Raw genomic sequence first — 15,849 nt, forward strand, 5'->3', positions numbered from 1 at the left:
TACAGAATCTTGGGACCATTTTTGCAATCATGTTTGAAACCTAATCAATGCCTTTCAATAGCTTGGCCTTTCTAAATGTCATGACAATGGGACGGTAGAAAGCAATCTCCACTTTACGTGTTGAAACTGAAAGGGCTTCAACCAACGAAGACCATTACTGTGTACAACGTAATAAAAAGTACATCAATCTAATAACAAGATCATGCAGATAAGTCTCAATATGTCACACACATAGTCTCAGATAGCTTCTACATAATTGACCTTGTTTATTCCATAAAGTGAACATGATGCGAGACATGTATATATCATGACGTCAATGGCGTCTAACTGACATTTCTGCACTAACACTGAACAGCTTTGTCACCACCAGTTTGATCGATTATAGTTAGTGCCGTGGACACGATGTGGTCTTTAACATTAAAACCCTCATTAATCAGTGTTGATACACGTTTTAAGTTTTAAGAGCACAAGTTGACCTATACATGTCGTCTATTTGTATTATGAAAGGGCCTTTAACAGTCTATAGTGACTTCAGGGTTACTAGAGTATAGTTAACAGACGGACGAATTTTGCTGCTAAGAATAATCCCAAAACAGGATTGCTTTCCTTTTTCTCAAATGAACAACAGCTGTCACAGTATGTGACGAATGCCCCCCGAATGTGACATTGACCTATGAACAAGGTCAGTACATGAAAAGTTTATCTTGCCTTTAGGTGTCAAATACATATGGCAAGTTATTTTAAATTGCCTCTGAACATAAAAAATACCACCCATACTTGACAACCTACACTCTTATGTCCTTATATTCAGAATTCCATTGTGAATAAACACGAAGTGTATCTTTCACCTTAAATGTAATGGGTCTTGCACGAGACAAGTTGTCTTGTAATGTCAAACATAAGTGGCAAGTCATTTTAAAATCTGTCCATTCAAGAGAAAGTAACAACCCGGACATGAAAACCTATACTCCATGTCCTTATATATGCAGCATTCCATTGTGAATAAACACCTAAGTGTGACCTTGACCTTAGAGGTAGGGACACGGGTCTTGTATGCGACACGCCGTCTTGATATGTCGAACACATGTGGCAAGTTATTTAAAAAATATGTCTATACAGAAGAAGTTACAGCCCTGACACGACAACCTATACTCTATGTCCTTACATGCAGCCTTCCATTGTGAATAAACACCTAAGTGTGACCTTGACCTTAGAGGGTCTTGCACACCACAGGTTGTCTTGGTATGTCAAACACATGTGGCAAGTTATTTTAAAATCTGTCCATACAAGAGAAAGTTACAGCCTGGACACGACAACCTATACTCTATGTCCTTATATGCAGCCTTCCATTGTGAATAATCACCTAAGTGTGACCTTGACCTTAGAGGGTCTTGCACACGACAGGTTGTCTTGGTATGTCAAACACATGTGGCAAGTTATTTTAAAATCTGTCCATACAAGAGAACGTTACAGCCTGGACACGACAACCTATACTCTATGTCCTTATATGCAGACTTCCATTGGGAATAAACACCTAAATGTGACCTTGACCTTAGAGGTAGGGAGGGGGTCTTTCACGGGACACGTCGTCGTGGTATGTTAAACACATGTGGCAAGCTATTTTAAGATCGGTCCATACCAGAGAAAAGTACAGCCCGGACACAAGTTAGTGAGCCGGACTCACGGACGGACGGACAGACGGTGAGATTTTAATATGCCCACCTTCGGGGCATAAAAATAACAAATCCATGTATACAAATTTACAAATTTATCATAAATGTAAGTGACAGCATTTTTTAAACATGATATTTGTCATGCAATCAAAAATAACAGTTAAAACATGAAATAAACATAAAAACTTTATCACAGACATTAACAGTAGTATTAAGAAGATAATAATAATTTTAATACACTTAATACTGGTATATACCATTGTAACGAAAGAAACATGATTGTATTCAACTTGACTTCAGAATGGCAACAATATGGATTGACATTGTAAGTGAATTCAACCAACTATTTAATCTGAAATCACAGAATATCATATTCCTGAAAAGGTAATCGTATATATTTCAGCAGGCTTATAAAAATAAGATAACTATACAAATGCATAGCAAAGGAAACCAGAGTACCCGGAGAACTTAATGACACAAACCAAACTTGCTGACAGCCATGCTATATATCAAAACCTGAGAGGCTGAGACACATTGGTGCATCAGCAAAAGACGGCACACTCTTGTGCAAACATTGTGCCATCGAGAGTGACTTTACATTAAGTAATATAACTTACTTCACATTTGTTGAAAAATAAATAAAGTTTAAAATAAAGGTGAAGGTTTTCTTGTACATACAACAAAGACAAACATCCTTGAAATGGCGCGCTTGACAATACCGCTTCGTCTGTGAGATATATAACTGAAAGGCAGGACTGGTTGAACAAATATTTGAATTCAAAATAAAAGGAGCTATTACTCATATTGAAGACATTGAAGAGGGAATTAACATTATACTAGCATAACTATGTTATGGCCTACAACACAAAGGTGTAGAACTGTCTCCATTGCATGAAAGATTTTTTGAGATGAGATTAAAAGTCCCATGTCGAAAAACTTAATTCATATTTTCAATCAGAGGCCATACTGTGTATAAAGGATCATATAGGGAGGCCTTAAATATAATTGTCTCTGAACAACTTTGTGAATTAAATATAACAATTAATCAGATATGACTAAATATCCCTATGTGTTGAAAAACTAGAACAGGATGGTAACTCTGGGAGAGCAGAACAGCCCTCCTTATTCCAACAAAAATCTGACACAAGGAAGTCATTTCCAGAAGTTTAATGCTCCAAAAGGCAATGATGGGAGGGTTGTTTAATTGGTATGGAGCATAACATTTAATACTTGGTTCACAGTCAATTTCACATGACATTGTGATTGAATACATAGAAGGAGTAGGTCAGATCCACTTCCCAGCAGAGTTGTAGATGAAAGACTGCTTCCCCATGTTAACTGGCCGATAGTGGGCTGGAAATACATGCAATGTCAGTTAGGCAAATATGGTATACAGATTCAGTAATGTTTTTATTTAAAAACATGCAAAGCAAATAAAACATTGTTAAAATTGGATCTTTTCCTGACTTAACAATTTGGCTACTGAATGATGGCCAAGTAAAAAAAGCTGAATTATGGCTATTAATTGTATTGCTATTCAATTTGCCATATATAGCATCACCACCCATCAGAAAATTACCAATACCGGTATCTGTGAATGACGATAAGTGTACCATGTAAATATGGATATGAACAACTTGTGGCCACAGAATCAGGAACAACCTGCCAATTGCAGACCATGCAAGGAAAGAATATTATCCACCTCTGTTGTTGTACTAGAGTGTGTTCACAGCTTTTTTCAATCAATAATTCCATGATAACATAATGCAGGACTTCCTCTCCCATAAACAGGTTAACACTTTATCTCGAGAAATCAATCCAAACCATTTGATGTAAACAACAGAATCATGTTAGTGGACTTTAAAAAGAAAAATTATCAACTGAACTAAGCAAATGGTTCAACATTTCAGAGAATTTTTAATATACAATAAAGTACAAAAAGCCGTTGAATTCTGCAAATGCTTCAAGATCTAAAAACAGAATAAGAAAAACAATCATCAGAATTATTTGTTGGAAAATTGATTTCTTTTGGGTATATATCCAATGTTTGAATAACTTCTGAAATGGTATATAGGGAAATTGAATTAAAAAACTGAACACATATTTAACCAGCAGAATATTATAAGCAGCTTGATATTTGTTTTCGAAATGAAAAGGTATGTATTTCCTCATATCATCCCTTTGTTTACAGATCTATTGTTAAAACAGAATACATTGTGACACAAGATTTTGTGACAGACGGTTACTCTATAGGCTATTTTTTAACCAATTCAAGGGCCATAACTCTGCACCTTTTGGACGAAGCAACACACAAATCCCCTGGTGCACAACTTCGCATGCTGCTTAACATTCCTGTCAAGTTTTTTCACTCTGGCTAATATACTTTTGGTGAAACGTATGACAATAGTTTGTAAAGAACAGACAGACAAACAGACAGATAACAATGCCAATAACAATATGTCTCCTGTCAGCCGAAGGGGAGACAGAATGAACAGCCATTTGCCATTGCTGAATTTAAAGTACTAGGGTAAAAAAAAATTGTGCATGAAAGGAAACTTGTCTAAAAATTCTGAAGATATTAATACATGTTGTTCATTTCGATTATTAAACCAAACGCTACCCTGAAACTGAGGAATACCTGCTATAGCATGTCACAATTTTCAGAATCAAATCATCTATAAATATTCCTGTTTTCTGAGATAATTATACAATTGGTATATTTTTGTTTGCTCAGATACTTTATTTTGCCAGTATATTTCAATGATTTTCTCCCACACTGGTCTCAGTGTATGAGTGGCGGAACCAGGCGTTGTTATATATGGAAATGTAAAGGCAACGTGGGAGTCTAATCAATTAGTGTGCCTCTGAAAGTAAGCAAGGGTTCGATAGGAAATGTACTGGTGACATGCTTAATAAATCAAATTAATGCTTTGCTTCAATTTGTATGTATATTATTATCTGATATTCCAAGATTATTTTGCCTGATCTTGTTTGAGTACATTAGCATGTCTCTGATGAGCAGACAAAGAACTGTAGGACATATAAAGGATTCATTCATATACAGCATAAAATTAAACATTTATAAGATTGTCTTTGAAAGCCTGGATTAAAGTAAATAATTTACTGGAAATGCCAAACTGGTTCTAAAATGACTGATACATTGTAACCAAACCAGACATTTGAGGACTGGTATTTACTTGAGGACTGGTATTTATTTGAGGACTAGTATTTATTTGAGGACTGTTTTTTTTTTGCAGACTGGTATTTGAAATCCCCTTAGAGACTCTGGCAGAAAGCTATGAGCAGTTGTAATACAACAATCTGAAACACTTTACCATCAAGTTTAATTGCAAACAATTCACTGGAGAGCAATATGTTTAAATACAAGAGCACTCGCAGCAAGATTAAAACCCATGTCCACTTTCCAAATAATGTTTATAGTATGGCAAAGTTTTTAAGTTTTTGCACAATGACGCTGATGGTTACACTAAAATAATGGAAATGGTTAAATACCGATACTTTTTTCTTCAAAATCAAAGACAATCTAGCAAGTAAAGAATATCTCAATATGACTATGATATTTCAATTATGAGCCTAAGATGATATACAACAACTGCGTTTTTCCATAACTTAAAATGAAATAGTTGAATCAATGCATTCATTATCAGAAAGCCGTTTTCTTAACACATTGATTGCCAGGGGACCGCTATGGAACATTTCAAAGCTGAAAACTGGACTGAGGCAGAAGGTTCTTATCTTACATCTATAAAACACTAGACACTTGTCATGCAATGGAGTGTCCCTGGTTAATTAAAGCATTTAAAGAAACTTTCATCACTCATTCTGATTTAAAATTAAACAATAACGATCAGGAATAAGAGTCTGCCTGGGACAATTAGAAACACAAAGGGATAAATACCCAGCTATAATTTGAAACTTTAACAAAAGCTGTCACAGACACATTACACCAGAATTTAAAAGTTGAATAATAAAAAGTCATAATGAAAGATTATAAGTATCTTCCATGGCTGAGAGTGTAAGATAGGTTCATTCCGACCCGAGCGTAGGGTGTTTTGTGGAAATGAGGTTTACCGAGTGGTAGATGCTTTTTCTCCCACCTCAGTTAAACAAAATTAAGTAAAAATGTATTTTTGCTGGAACTCGTTAGTGCATAGTGAAATTATTGCGTGTGGATATGCGATATTCCGTGGTTGTCATGGATATGCGCGCAGTAATTCAGCTTATGTTAAAAGTCAAATCGGTCTTTAAATAGTTCTAAGGAGAGTGAAGCATTATTTCAAGAAAGGTGCGTGAAAACTTGTTTTATGGTGACATTTGAAGCGAGAAATAATTAATTAGCGTTCTAAATATTGCCACAAGACGAGGTGTCCATGATGCTACAGACGACAGTCTTCAACAAGGGAGGTAATTACAATGTGGTGACCAGGTAAAAGGAGTTCCATACAGGCATTTTATCTTCGCCCGTGGGCAAGATAAGAATTTCTAGCATGGTTAAATTATTGGATCTACTTATCTGAGGTGGGAGAAAATTATTTGACTGGATGTCAAATAAAAATAGCCATAATTTGTATTATATGCAAAATAGGGTTATCTCATTTGAATGATTAGGTAGGTTGAATAGTTGAAAACCCTTGTGCAAAGTTTCAATGCAATATGTGTAGAAGTTGCTGAGATATTGACTTTTGTGTGCTAACATGTAATCTTAACCAGATTTTTTAGTCAAATAATAAAGGTACATAATAAGGTCGTTGAGAACTCTTGTATGAAATCTCAATGCAAATACATCTTGTTACAAGTTGTAGTTCCTAGATATTAACTAATGTGTGCTAACATGCAAAACCTAAACCAGAATTTCTAAATCAAATAATAAAGGGCCATTTAATTGTCTTATATTAAAGATAGATTTAACTTGATTTATAGTTGGTTGGATGGGAACATGTGTTCAAAATTTCACTGCAATAGATGATGTATTTGCTGTGATATTGACTTAAATATGCTTACATGCAAATCCTTTACAAAGGTGTGACACTGACACCCTGGGTGAGAAGTATGGCTCATATATACTTAAATAAGTGAGTACAAATTATTGACTTCACGGAATTCAGAAAAGTTTTGCATTACTACAAGGTGAAGCATGTATAGCACAAACATTGATTGCTGTATCTTCAGTGCAACATCTAACAAAACATTCCCCACCCACTACCCACCTGGTCCTGGGAGATCCTGTACGCGGATTTGGTTGCCATTTGACTGCCAGCGGCTGGTTGTGGAGACAAAGGCGGCCCCAGACATGTAGTGTCTGGGCGGTCCCTCATAATCCCGGAGCTCGTAGCTGCCTGGGCCAGGAGAGGGCGGGCTGTCGGGCAGGGGCATGGCCGGCGCGGATATACACAGGTAGTGCTTACGCCTGTAATGAACATATGTCTAAAAGTTATAGTTGTTGCTTCAACTTCATAACAAAAATTCTGCCATGTCTAAACTGTGTTCTAAATGTAACCTTATATTGCATTGTTTCCAATATTTGGCAATAGGTGAATATTGGCATTTAGTCTCTACTGTTTTTTTATTCCTTTTTATTTTGACCTGAAGTCAGATAAACACAATATACCTTTAACTGTTTTAGTGCATAAAATCAATATTCCTAAAATGTATCATAATAATAGTATATAAATCGAGAAAGCGCTTATAATTGAGAGAAAATCATGCTATACTCTAGGATAATTTTTTTTTTTACAAAGGTCTGATACGAATGTCACAGCTCACTCAGCATAGCATTGGTTTTCAGATAAGGAGATTTCAATACAAGTATTACAGGCAACTTCCCCTAATGGTCACGTTTTTTAACAAAGCAAAACTATAACTTTGGCAATATATTTGTAAAAATATTTTAACTATAAGGTTAAAGGGAGAAATCCCTTAATACACTAGTAGGTTTAAGGACGAAACCCTTTATTGACCATCAGATTTTAAGGGGAAATCCTTCAATGTATTTTTGGTTTTAATGGATAGGACCTTTATTGCCTTATAGGTTCAAGTGCAAAATCCTTCATTGCTGATATAAGGTTTTAGGGGAAAACCCCTTTTTGGCAAGAGAAAATTTTGTCAATGAACCGCAACAGCCTCAAGACAGTCACTGTGGCTCATAATAGCTCACCTTAGAACTTTGTGTTCGGTGACCTAAACTAACACCTTGTATGAGCTAAAATTGTATATTTGTTTTCTCCAAAGGTCAACAGTTCACTAGGGAAGAAATGCTGAGCAAGCCTGGCATTATACTAGTGAGGCAAAAGAAATACTAATGCTTACGGGAACAACTGTTTCTTGGCTGGGTCCACAGGTTCATTGGGTTTGTATGCCCCTGGGCCCGGAAACTGAAACAAACAATTTGCCAACATTGCAGAATATGTGCGTATCCATGAATAAAACTCTGTGCCATTAAATCATAGGAAAATGTACACTTTACTTCTTTATCATTCTCATATATACATTATGACTGAAGTGTCTTGACTTCACAATTAAAGCCAACTATACAATATAACAATATAAATCTGCCATGATCAACACGTCATCTGTCCTAAACTATGTACGTAGATTTGGTTATTGAAATAAACAATATTGCAATGTTAAGAAAGTATATACTAAAGAAAATCAAAATTAAAAACTCCTGAAAACAAGAGCTATGGACGTACATTTGGAGGCTCTGTGGCCATCTGTCGTTTACTGGTTGATTTGAAACATGAGAATGGTATCTTCACATTGTCATGCAGTAACATGTCGTTTACATTGTACTGACCTGAAATAGGAAAGAATAGTTATCAACAAAAGTGCATCATTTTATGCAATCAATAAATCATATGTTGATAAAAGCTTGTGCAATATAATATGAACATATTGGTGGAATACTTTTATAAACAATTAAATTGCTCTTTGGCACAATATGTATCATCAGCCTATCAATGAAATAAAATTGGCAAGGAATGAAATAACAAGAAACGCCGCAATGCGACGAAACCAGGTTTTAAATGATTGACAGAAGAACTTCAGCCTGTGTCTGTTTTTCTATTTTTAGTAACAGTGACATTAAACATAGGGACCCCAAATGCAATCCATTGAAAGGTATCCATAAACCCTTCCTTTATACCAAGTTGTGTCAGGATATGTCAACCCTAACTTAATTTATACAGTTTCAACCATTTTTCTATTTTTAGTAACAGTGACCTTGACCTTGAATCTAGGGACCCCAAATGCAATCCCATGAAAGGTATCTATAAACTCTTCCTTTATACCTGGTTTGGTCAAGATATGTAGACCCTGAATAAAATTATTCAGTTTCAACCATTTTTTTTTTTTAGTAACAGTGACCTTGACCTTGAATCTAGGGACCCCAAAACGCAATCCCATAAAAGTATCCATAAACTTTTCCAATTGACCAAGTTCGGTCAAGAAATGTCAACCCTAACTAAAGATATTCAGTTTGAACCATTTTTCTATTTTTAGTAACAGTGACCTTGACCCTAGGGACCCCAAATGCAATCCCATGAAAGGTATCCATAAACTCTTCCTATAGACCAAGTTTGGTCAAGATATCTCATCCCTAACTAAAGTTATTCAGTTTCAACCGTTTTTCTATTTTTAGTAACAGTGACCTTGACCTTGAACCTAGGGACCCCAATCGCAATCCCATGAAAGGTACCCATTTACACTCTTCCTATTGACCAAGTTTGGTCAAGATATGTCAACCCTTACTAAAGTCATTCAGTTTTAACCGTTTTTCTATTTTTAGTAAGTGACCTTGACCTTGACCCTAGGGACCCTAAACGCAATCACATGAAAGGTATCCATAAACTCTTCCTATTGACCAAGTTTGGTCAAGATATGTCAACCCTTACTAAAGTCATTCAGTTTCAACCGTTTTTTTTTATTTTTAGTAACAGTGACCTTGACCTTGACCCTAGGGACCCTAAACGCAATTCCATGAAAGGTCTCCATAAACTCTTCCTATTGACCAAGTTTAGTCAAAATATGTCATCCCAAACTAAAGTTATTCAGTTTTAACCGTTTTTCTATTTTTAGTAACAGTGACCTTGGCCTTGACCCTAGGGACCCCAAACGCAATCCCATGAAAGGTACCCATAAACTCTTTCTATAGACCAAGTTTGGTCAAGATATGTCAACCCTTACTAATGTTATTCAGTTTCATGTGAGTTTGACGCCGCCCGCCCGCCCGAACAACGACGTTCGCCATTCTAATAACCAGGTTTCACTATGTGAAAACCTGGTTAATAAAGGTTAAAAGAAGAAAAAACCTCATAGAAGACACAGGCAGATAAGAGATGGCATAACTACCATATTGAACTAAATGTGGCATTGAGCAAAACCAGTTTTATACCACACATTTTAAACAAAGTGTGGCATTGAGCAAGCCATACATATTGAACAAAGTGTGGCATTGAGCAAGCCATACATATTGAACAAAGTGTGGCATTGAGCAAGCCATACATACTGAACAAAGTGTGGCATTGAGCAAGCCATACATACTGAACAAAGTGTGGCATTAAGCAAGCCATACATGTTGAATAAAGTGTGGCATTGAGCAAGCCATACATACTGAACAAAGTGTGGCATTGAGCAAGCCATACATGTTGAACAAGTGTGGCATTGAGCAAGCCATATATATATATTGAACAAAGTGTGGTATTGAGCAAGCCATACATACTGAACAAAGTGTGGCATTGAGCAAGCCATACATACTGAACAAAGTGTGGCATTGAGCAAGCCATACATGTTGAACAAGTGTGGCATTGAGCAAGCCATATATATATATATATTGAACAAAGTGTGGTATTGAGCAAGCCATACATATTGCACTAAGTTTTCACTGGTCAACATAGTGTCTTGTTGTACTATGGAAGGTTATTATCTTGTAGGTCATTCCCTGATTCAGCTATTCCCAGGGTATCTTTTTTTTAATTCAGACTTAAGAAGTGTCCCACTTTTCCGTCCAAAGCCGTTTTGGCTGTGTCACAAGAAGGCAGTGAGTCATTTTTGGCTACTCCCCAGGCAGTTGAGAAGCAGCTTTTTCTTCGAGGTGAGGTGGGAAATACCAGAAGGTATTTTAGAAATTTCAGCACAGCCATGCATATTGACCAGATAAGAATAAAGAAATTATCTAATAAGTAAGGTGCTTACCGGGTGCTGGGTTGTTGGTAGCCTCTTTTATATTGATGACTTCCCGTTTGGACTGAGATTTAAATGCAGCATCGGCTGATACATTGTTCACTTTACCATGTTTATTTTTCAAAACCTGGAATATAATTATATTACATACATTGCCTGTAGTAAGTAATCTAAATGACATTGTAGCAATGCCTGCTAACTTACATATTACTGTACACAGTAAACATTATTGGTCAACTAATGTTTCAATTTCCTACAATCTTCAAAATGAACAAATTCAAATGCATAATAAAAAGCAAATATTACCTTAATAAAAGTGTTCTTTTAAAATGATTTTGCAAGTATTATTTAGAATTCAAAGCTTACATCATAGGCATTTGGAGCAGGTCTGATCTGCCTAGGGTCATTGTCTAAGGGTACAGCTATTGGTCTGTGGAAATTACTAGTGGAGCCCGCCTTGTTGAAGTCTTTCTGTGTGGAGAGTAGGCTAGGTAGGGCATATATCCCAGGTCCTGGGGCATTAGACATCAAATATCGTGTCTGTCGCTTTGTCTGAAAATGAGAAAGCAGTTTTACAGCTTCAAGCAACAATATTCAAGCCAAGCAAGTGGAACTTTACCCTGCTGTAAACAATGAAATAGCCCCATTGTCCATTTTGACAAATGTGACATTGCAGGAGCATGTATGTTTATAGAGGAATATGTAACTGATAACAATTATTCTGACAAATTTATCAACACATTTTTTTTCTTCATTTCACCTAGTTTTATACTGGAGATGTCCCCTAGTCCTAAATACCAATGGTACAATGAAGATCAGTCGAATGCCAATATACACAACTTCTGACATAGTATTAGTTTTTTAGCATAGCGCCATCTCATTAAGATTAAGTACATTGTACTTCTGAAATTTCTGATACCTTTGAGGCAAATCCTCCTGATCCTTTCTTTGAAAATGAGACTGAAGTGTTGTCCACGGTGACGTGGCCCACGTAGTTGCCAGGACCAGGGGCATCAGTCTGAAACAATCATCCATATCAAACAATATCAACTTCTTATATCATTATAAGAAAAAAGGGTGTTTGTGTCCTTTCAAATGTTTAGATTTTCCATACGCATGTGTAGTAAAAGAGGCTTATCAGTCAAAGTTATAAACAGTGAATGTAAGACAAATCATCCCTCTGTCCACCATGTCAAAATATTCTGGGATTTTTTGTCCACCATGTCAAAATTATGTGGGAGGTTTTGTTCACCTAGTCAAAAAATGACACGGGAGGTTTAGTCCTGCTCCCATTCACAGCTTGTGGCATGTTGGTGTGTGTTTTCTTAAATGTTTATGTTAATGCACAAACACTCATATCAGACCGTCAACCCTCGCAATTTGGTAATAACAATTCGGCGAGCATGCTATAGTTTTTACAGTTTTCATTAAGTCTACACAAGAAATTAAAAAAAAATACATTATATTATAAAAAAATTGCAACAGTAATTATAGCGTGGATGCTTTGGACTATAAAACATACCGAAGTCTACACAGTAAATAAAAATCTAAAGTTAAATAATCAGTATTTTTATATAAAAATATCATCTTACGATTATACCAATTACATAATGGTAAAAGGAACAGCATAAATATATCAATAAAAACACCTATATTTTTTTTTTGGGGGGGGGGGGCTCAGCCTATATGTATAACATATATTTCATGGCAGGATTATTCTTCAGTGGGTTTGCCTGTATTTATTTAATATAATTTTTTATATTTACAATATGGCACTTTCTCATTTTGTTGAAATACATTCATATCTATTTTTTTTGACAGCGACAAATTACGAATGAAATGTAATGTATTATTTTTTTCCCTCTTTTTTCTTCGGGGTGGGGGGGGGGGGGGGGGGACTTTAATTCTAACCTTGAGCTACCCATGCGGGTTGGCATTATGGGATTTTTGCTTTTAATTAATAAAGATGTGATATTGTGATAATGTCGATATATATCCAAGCCATAGGGGCCACCCCCAGTTAGATTAGACATTACAAATAGAAAAAATAAACACAAATAAATTCTCAAGCTAACACCTTCCTTAACAATCAAATCAGTCATGCATGGAATAGTGAAGGACCTTATGTAACACCCAAAATTTGCACTTACATAACCTACACACTGGTTACATAAACACAACATATTTTGGTTACATAAGGCAAAATCTCTTTAAATTGGCTTTCTGGCTTACACCTCTAAGGTAGTTTCTGGCCTTTTTAGTAAATATATTTTAAAATTATTTTTTTTAACTATCATTTTTTTTGGTGAAATAAAAGAGGCTAGTCAATAAAAACTAAATACAGCTTGTACGATATTTGAGTGTTTCCTTTGTTTTTGTTTAAGCAACTCATATCAGAACAGTAACCAGAAGGTGGAGCTAGATGACTTGCAATAAGTATTGTGCATGTAATTAACTATGGTATTATAATATATGCATGCTACCTGCTCTACTTAGATGGTACACAAAGTACCTTCATTCACCCTTGTGATTGAGGTGAATGTTGTGCTTAGAGCTAATTACGCAATACTTCAATAATTTGGGTTGTTTGTGTCAACCTATGTAATTATTTTGTTGGGTATCCGTTGAATAATGTATTTAGTTCCTGCAATCAAAAATGATAGAATTGAATTGCTCACAGATTTCAGATAAACAGTTACCACATTTTCAAATTTAAAAAAAAAACACATCACAAAGCTTCACAAATTGTAGGTGACAACTGATTTCATTATACTAAGTGCGATTTATTACTGTAACAATAAAATGCTGAAATGTCTTGATAAAGCCCTTGTATTCAACATGTTCAAGGGCCATATCACTCTTCACCATGCACTACTAATCAGCTTTCAAAGGGGTGTTGTAACAACCTGACATTTCTATTGTGTACCTGACTAGTTACTGTTATTTGATTATTGAGAAGATGATAATAGCTAGTGGTCCCTAAGGGCCATTCTCAAGATAACATGTTCCATTACTATCTAATCAACCATAATAAATAACCTTATGTAACAACCAAAATTTACACTTACATAACCTACACACTTTGGTTACCTAAACAGGATACATTTTAGTAACATAAGGAAACCTCTCAGTTTATTCTACAAGCTTGCGTGCTTTGCATTTGCTAATAAACATGAATGGATGAAGAAACTCTTACAAAATGGCTTTCTGGCTGAAACCTCTTGGCTTGTTGGCCAAATCCTTTTCTATCAGCATTGTCTGTGACTATTGTCTGGTATCTGCTTGGAATTGATGATGTTGCTGCCACAATTCCATGGCCTGAAGTATTGAAATTCACTGTTATCAATCTCTTAGTCTTATAGATTGACACCAAAGAACATTGGGAATGAAATCAACATTAAAACTCGACCAGGGTCAAGATGATATTTTTAAGTTTTCTTTCAACTTGGCAAAACAAACCACTAAAAATATTCCATTAAACCTTTATCAGTCCTGATCAGGAAACCTGTTATAAATTCAAGACCACTTTCTAAATTGTTGCATGACATTATTATAGTCGATCTTAGTATTGTCAGTAGCACATGTACAAATTTTTCAGCCTTTTATTTGATCTCAATTACTTTTCCTTCAAAGCTACATCTCTCATACTGCGAGGGCTAACACATTTGTATTTAGCTTCTGTGTTCAAAGTACCGGTAAGACTAATCAAGACTTTTACTGGATACATGCCAAAAAAATTTGATCAGGCAGAATACATAATGACAACACTGATTAAACCCATCATATGATGCTGTTGCTGTTAATAAATAATATAAGACATTCTTATTAATTACATTTGAATTGACTTTGCATTGAAGGCGTGAGTTTGAATTCCACCACTGCCATCATTGAAGCAAACCTAGAAGCAAAAAAGCGAACCACACGATCACTAGTTCAAACCAACCTCAGCTTACTCAGCAGCTGGTTTTTAACCACTAGGCCACGGAGACGGTGTATATATTGAACAATTTTGTCATTATTATTCAACATCGCTGCATACTATTACTATATATTCTATTGCCCGGTGTTAAATGGTAGAGAGTTGTAGCGTTACAGGCATACGAAAGAAATGTCAAAATAATGCGTTCATAGTCTCCACTTCTATGCGCTTGCTAGAAAGCTCAGCTGTCCTGTGAGGCATAGTAAGTTGGAACTTCAACAATCTCTGCTTTCCTGATGGTTGAAGTGTAACGGTCCCCTGTAGGCGACAGAGGTCTACAGTGGCGGAGGTGCGTTCATAATAATAATCCGTATAAAACGGAAGTATGTTCATACCAGATGTAAACTTGGTTGGTAATATGCAAATTAGCAAAGCCCGAGTTATGTGAGAATAGAGAAGCTAGTGTATATAAAGACCAGTGGACCCCTTCAGGGTCGAGCATGCTTTTCCCTGAAGGGATCTGCTGGTGTTTGTTTCATTACACCAGAAAGCTCGGCTATCTGGTGTTTGTTTATTTGCCATCACACGTTACGGTAGCTAGTCCAGCGAGCTGCTTGAACCAACTACTGCTGGCACGCTCGCATGGTGCTTGAACCAATTCAGCATACCGAGCAAATGGTTCTAACCCACACACACTATGAACATGCCAATATTTTAGATGTTGCTTTATCAAAGACATATCAAAGACAGGTGTAAAAGTATCGAGTCATATGTATTTATCTATCTTGTGTCTTTATCATGATAAACCGTAATGGTTTAAATCGAATAAATTCTGTTATGTTCTGTTCATGCACTTCTTGTTAATAAACAAACAATGAAAAAGACCTTTGTGAAGATGGCCAGATGGGTTCCTACTATGAATCCTTTTGACATAATCTTCGTCCACCACTCTAATTGAGTCGGTGGCAGCCATTTGTAAACAACCTTATTACTGCACGAACGGAAAGTTATGATTAAGAAAATAGTGCCAAACTTAAATTAATTTTTATCACGCACTAT

General features: G+C 35.9%; 1 protein-coding gene across 2 annotated transcripts; it reads right to left on the bottom strand.

Annotated features, from left to right (window-relative positions):
• Window positions 1–1,753: 1,753 nt before the first annotated feature.
• Window positions 1,754–15,785, bottom strand: LOC128213241 (O(6)-methylguanine-induced apoptosis 2-like). Of its 2 annotated transcripts, XM_052918807.1 has the most exons (10): window positions 15,676–15,760; window positions 14,705–14,769; window positions 14,068–14,189; window positions 11,791–11,889; window positions 11,238–11,423; window positions 10,884–10,998; window positions 8,384–8,487; window positions 8,001–8,065; window positions 6,902–7,101; window positions 1,754–3,026 (listed from the first exon to the last, which is right to left on the bottom strand). In XM_052918807.1, exons 2-10 carry the CDS (start codon window positions 14,757–14,759, stop codon window positions 2,959–2,961), a joined length of 1,014 nt encoding a protein of 337 aa, XP_052774767.1. In that variant the 5' UTR covers window positions 14,760–14,769; window positions 15,676–15,760; the 3' UTR covers window positions 1,754–2,958. The 2 variants fall into 2 exon arrangements, with proteins under 2 accessions (XP_052774767.1, XP_052774766.1); XM_052918806.1 differs by lacking the exon at window positions 14,705–14,769 and having other exon boundaries at window positions 15,676–15,785.
• Window positions 15,786–15,849: the final 64 nt, after the last annotated feature.

Source organism: Mya arenaria, chromosome 13 (genome assembly GCF_026914265.1).
Source record: "Mya arenaria isolate MELC-2E11 chromosome 13, ASM2691426v1".
In the NCBI taxonomy this organism is placed as follows: domain Eukaryota; kingdom Metazoa; phylum Mollusca; class Bivalvia; order Myida; family Myidae; genus Mya; species Mya arenaria.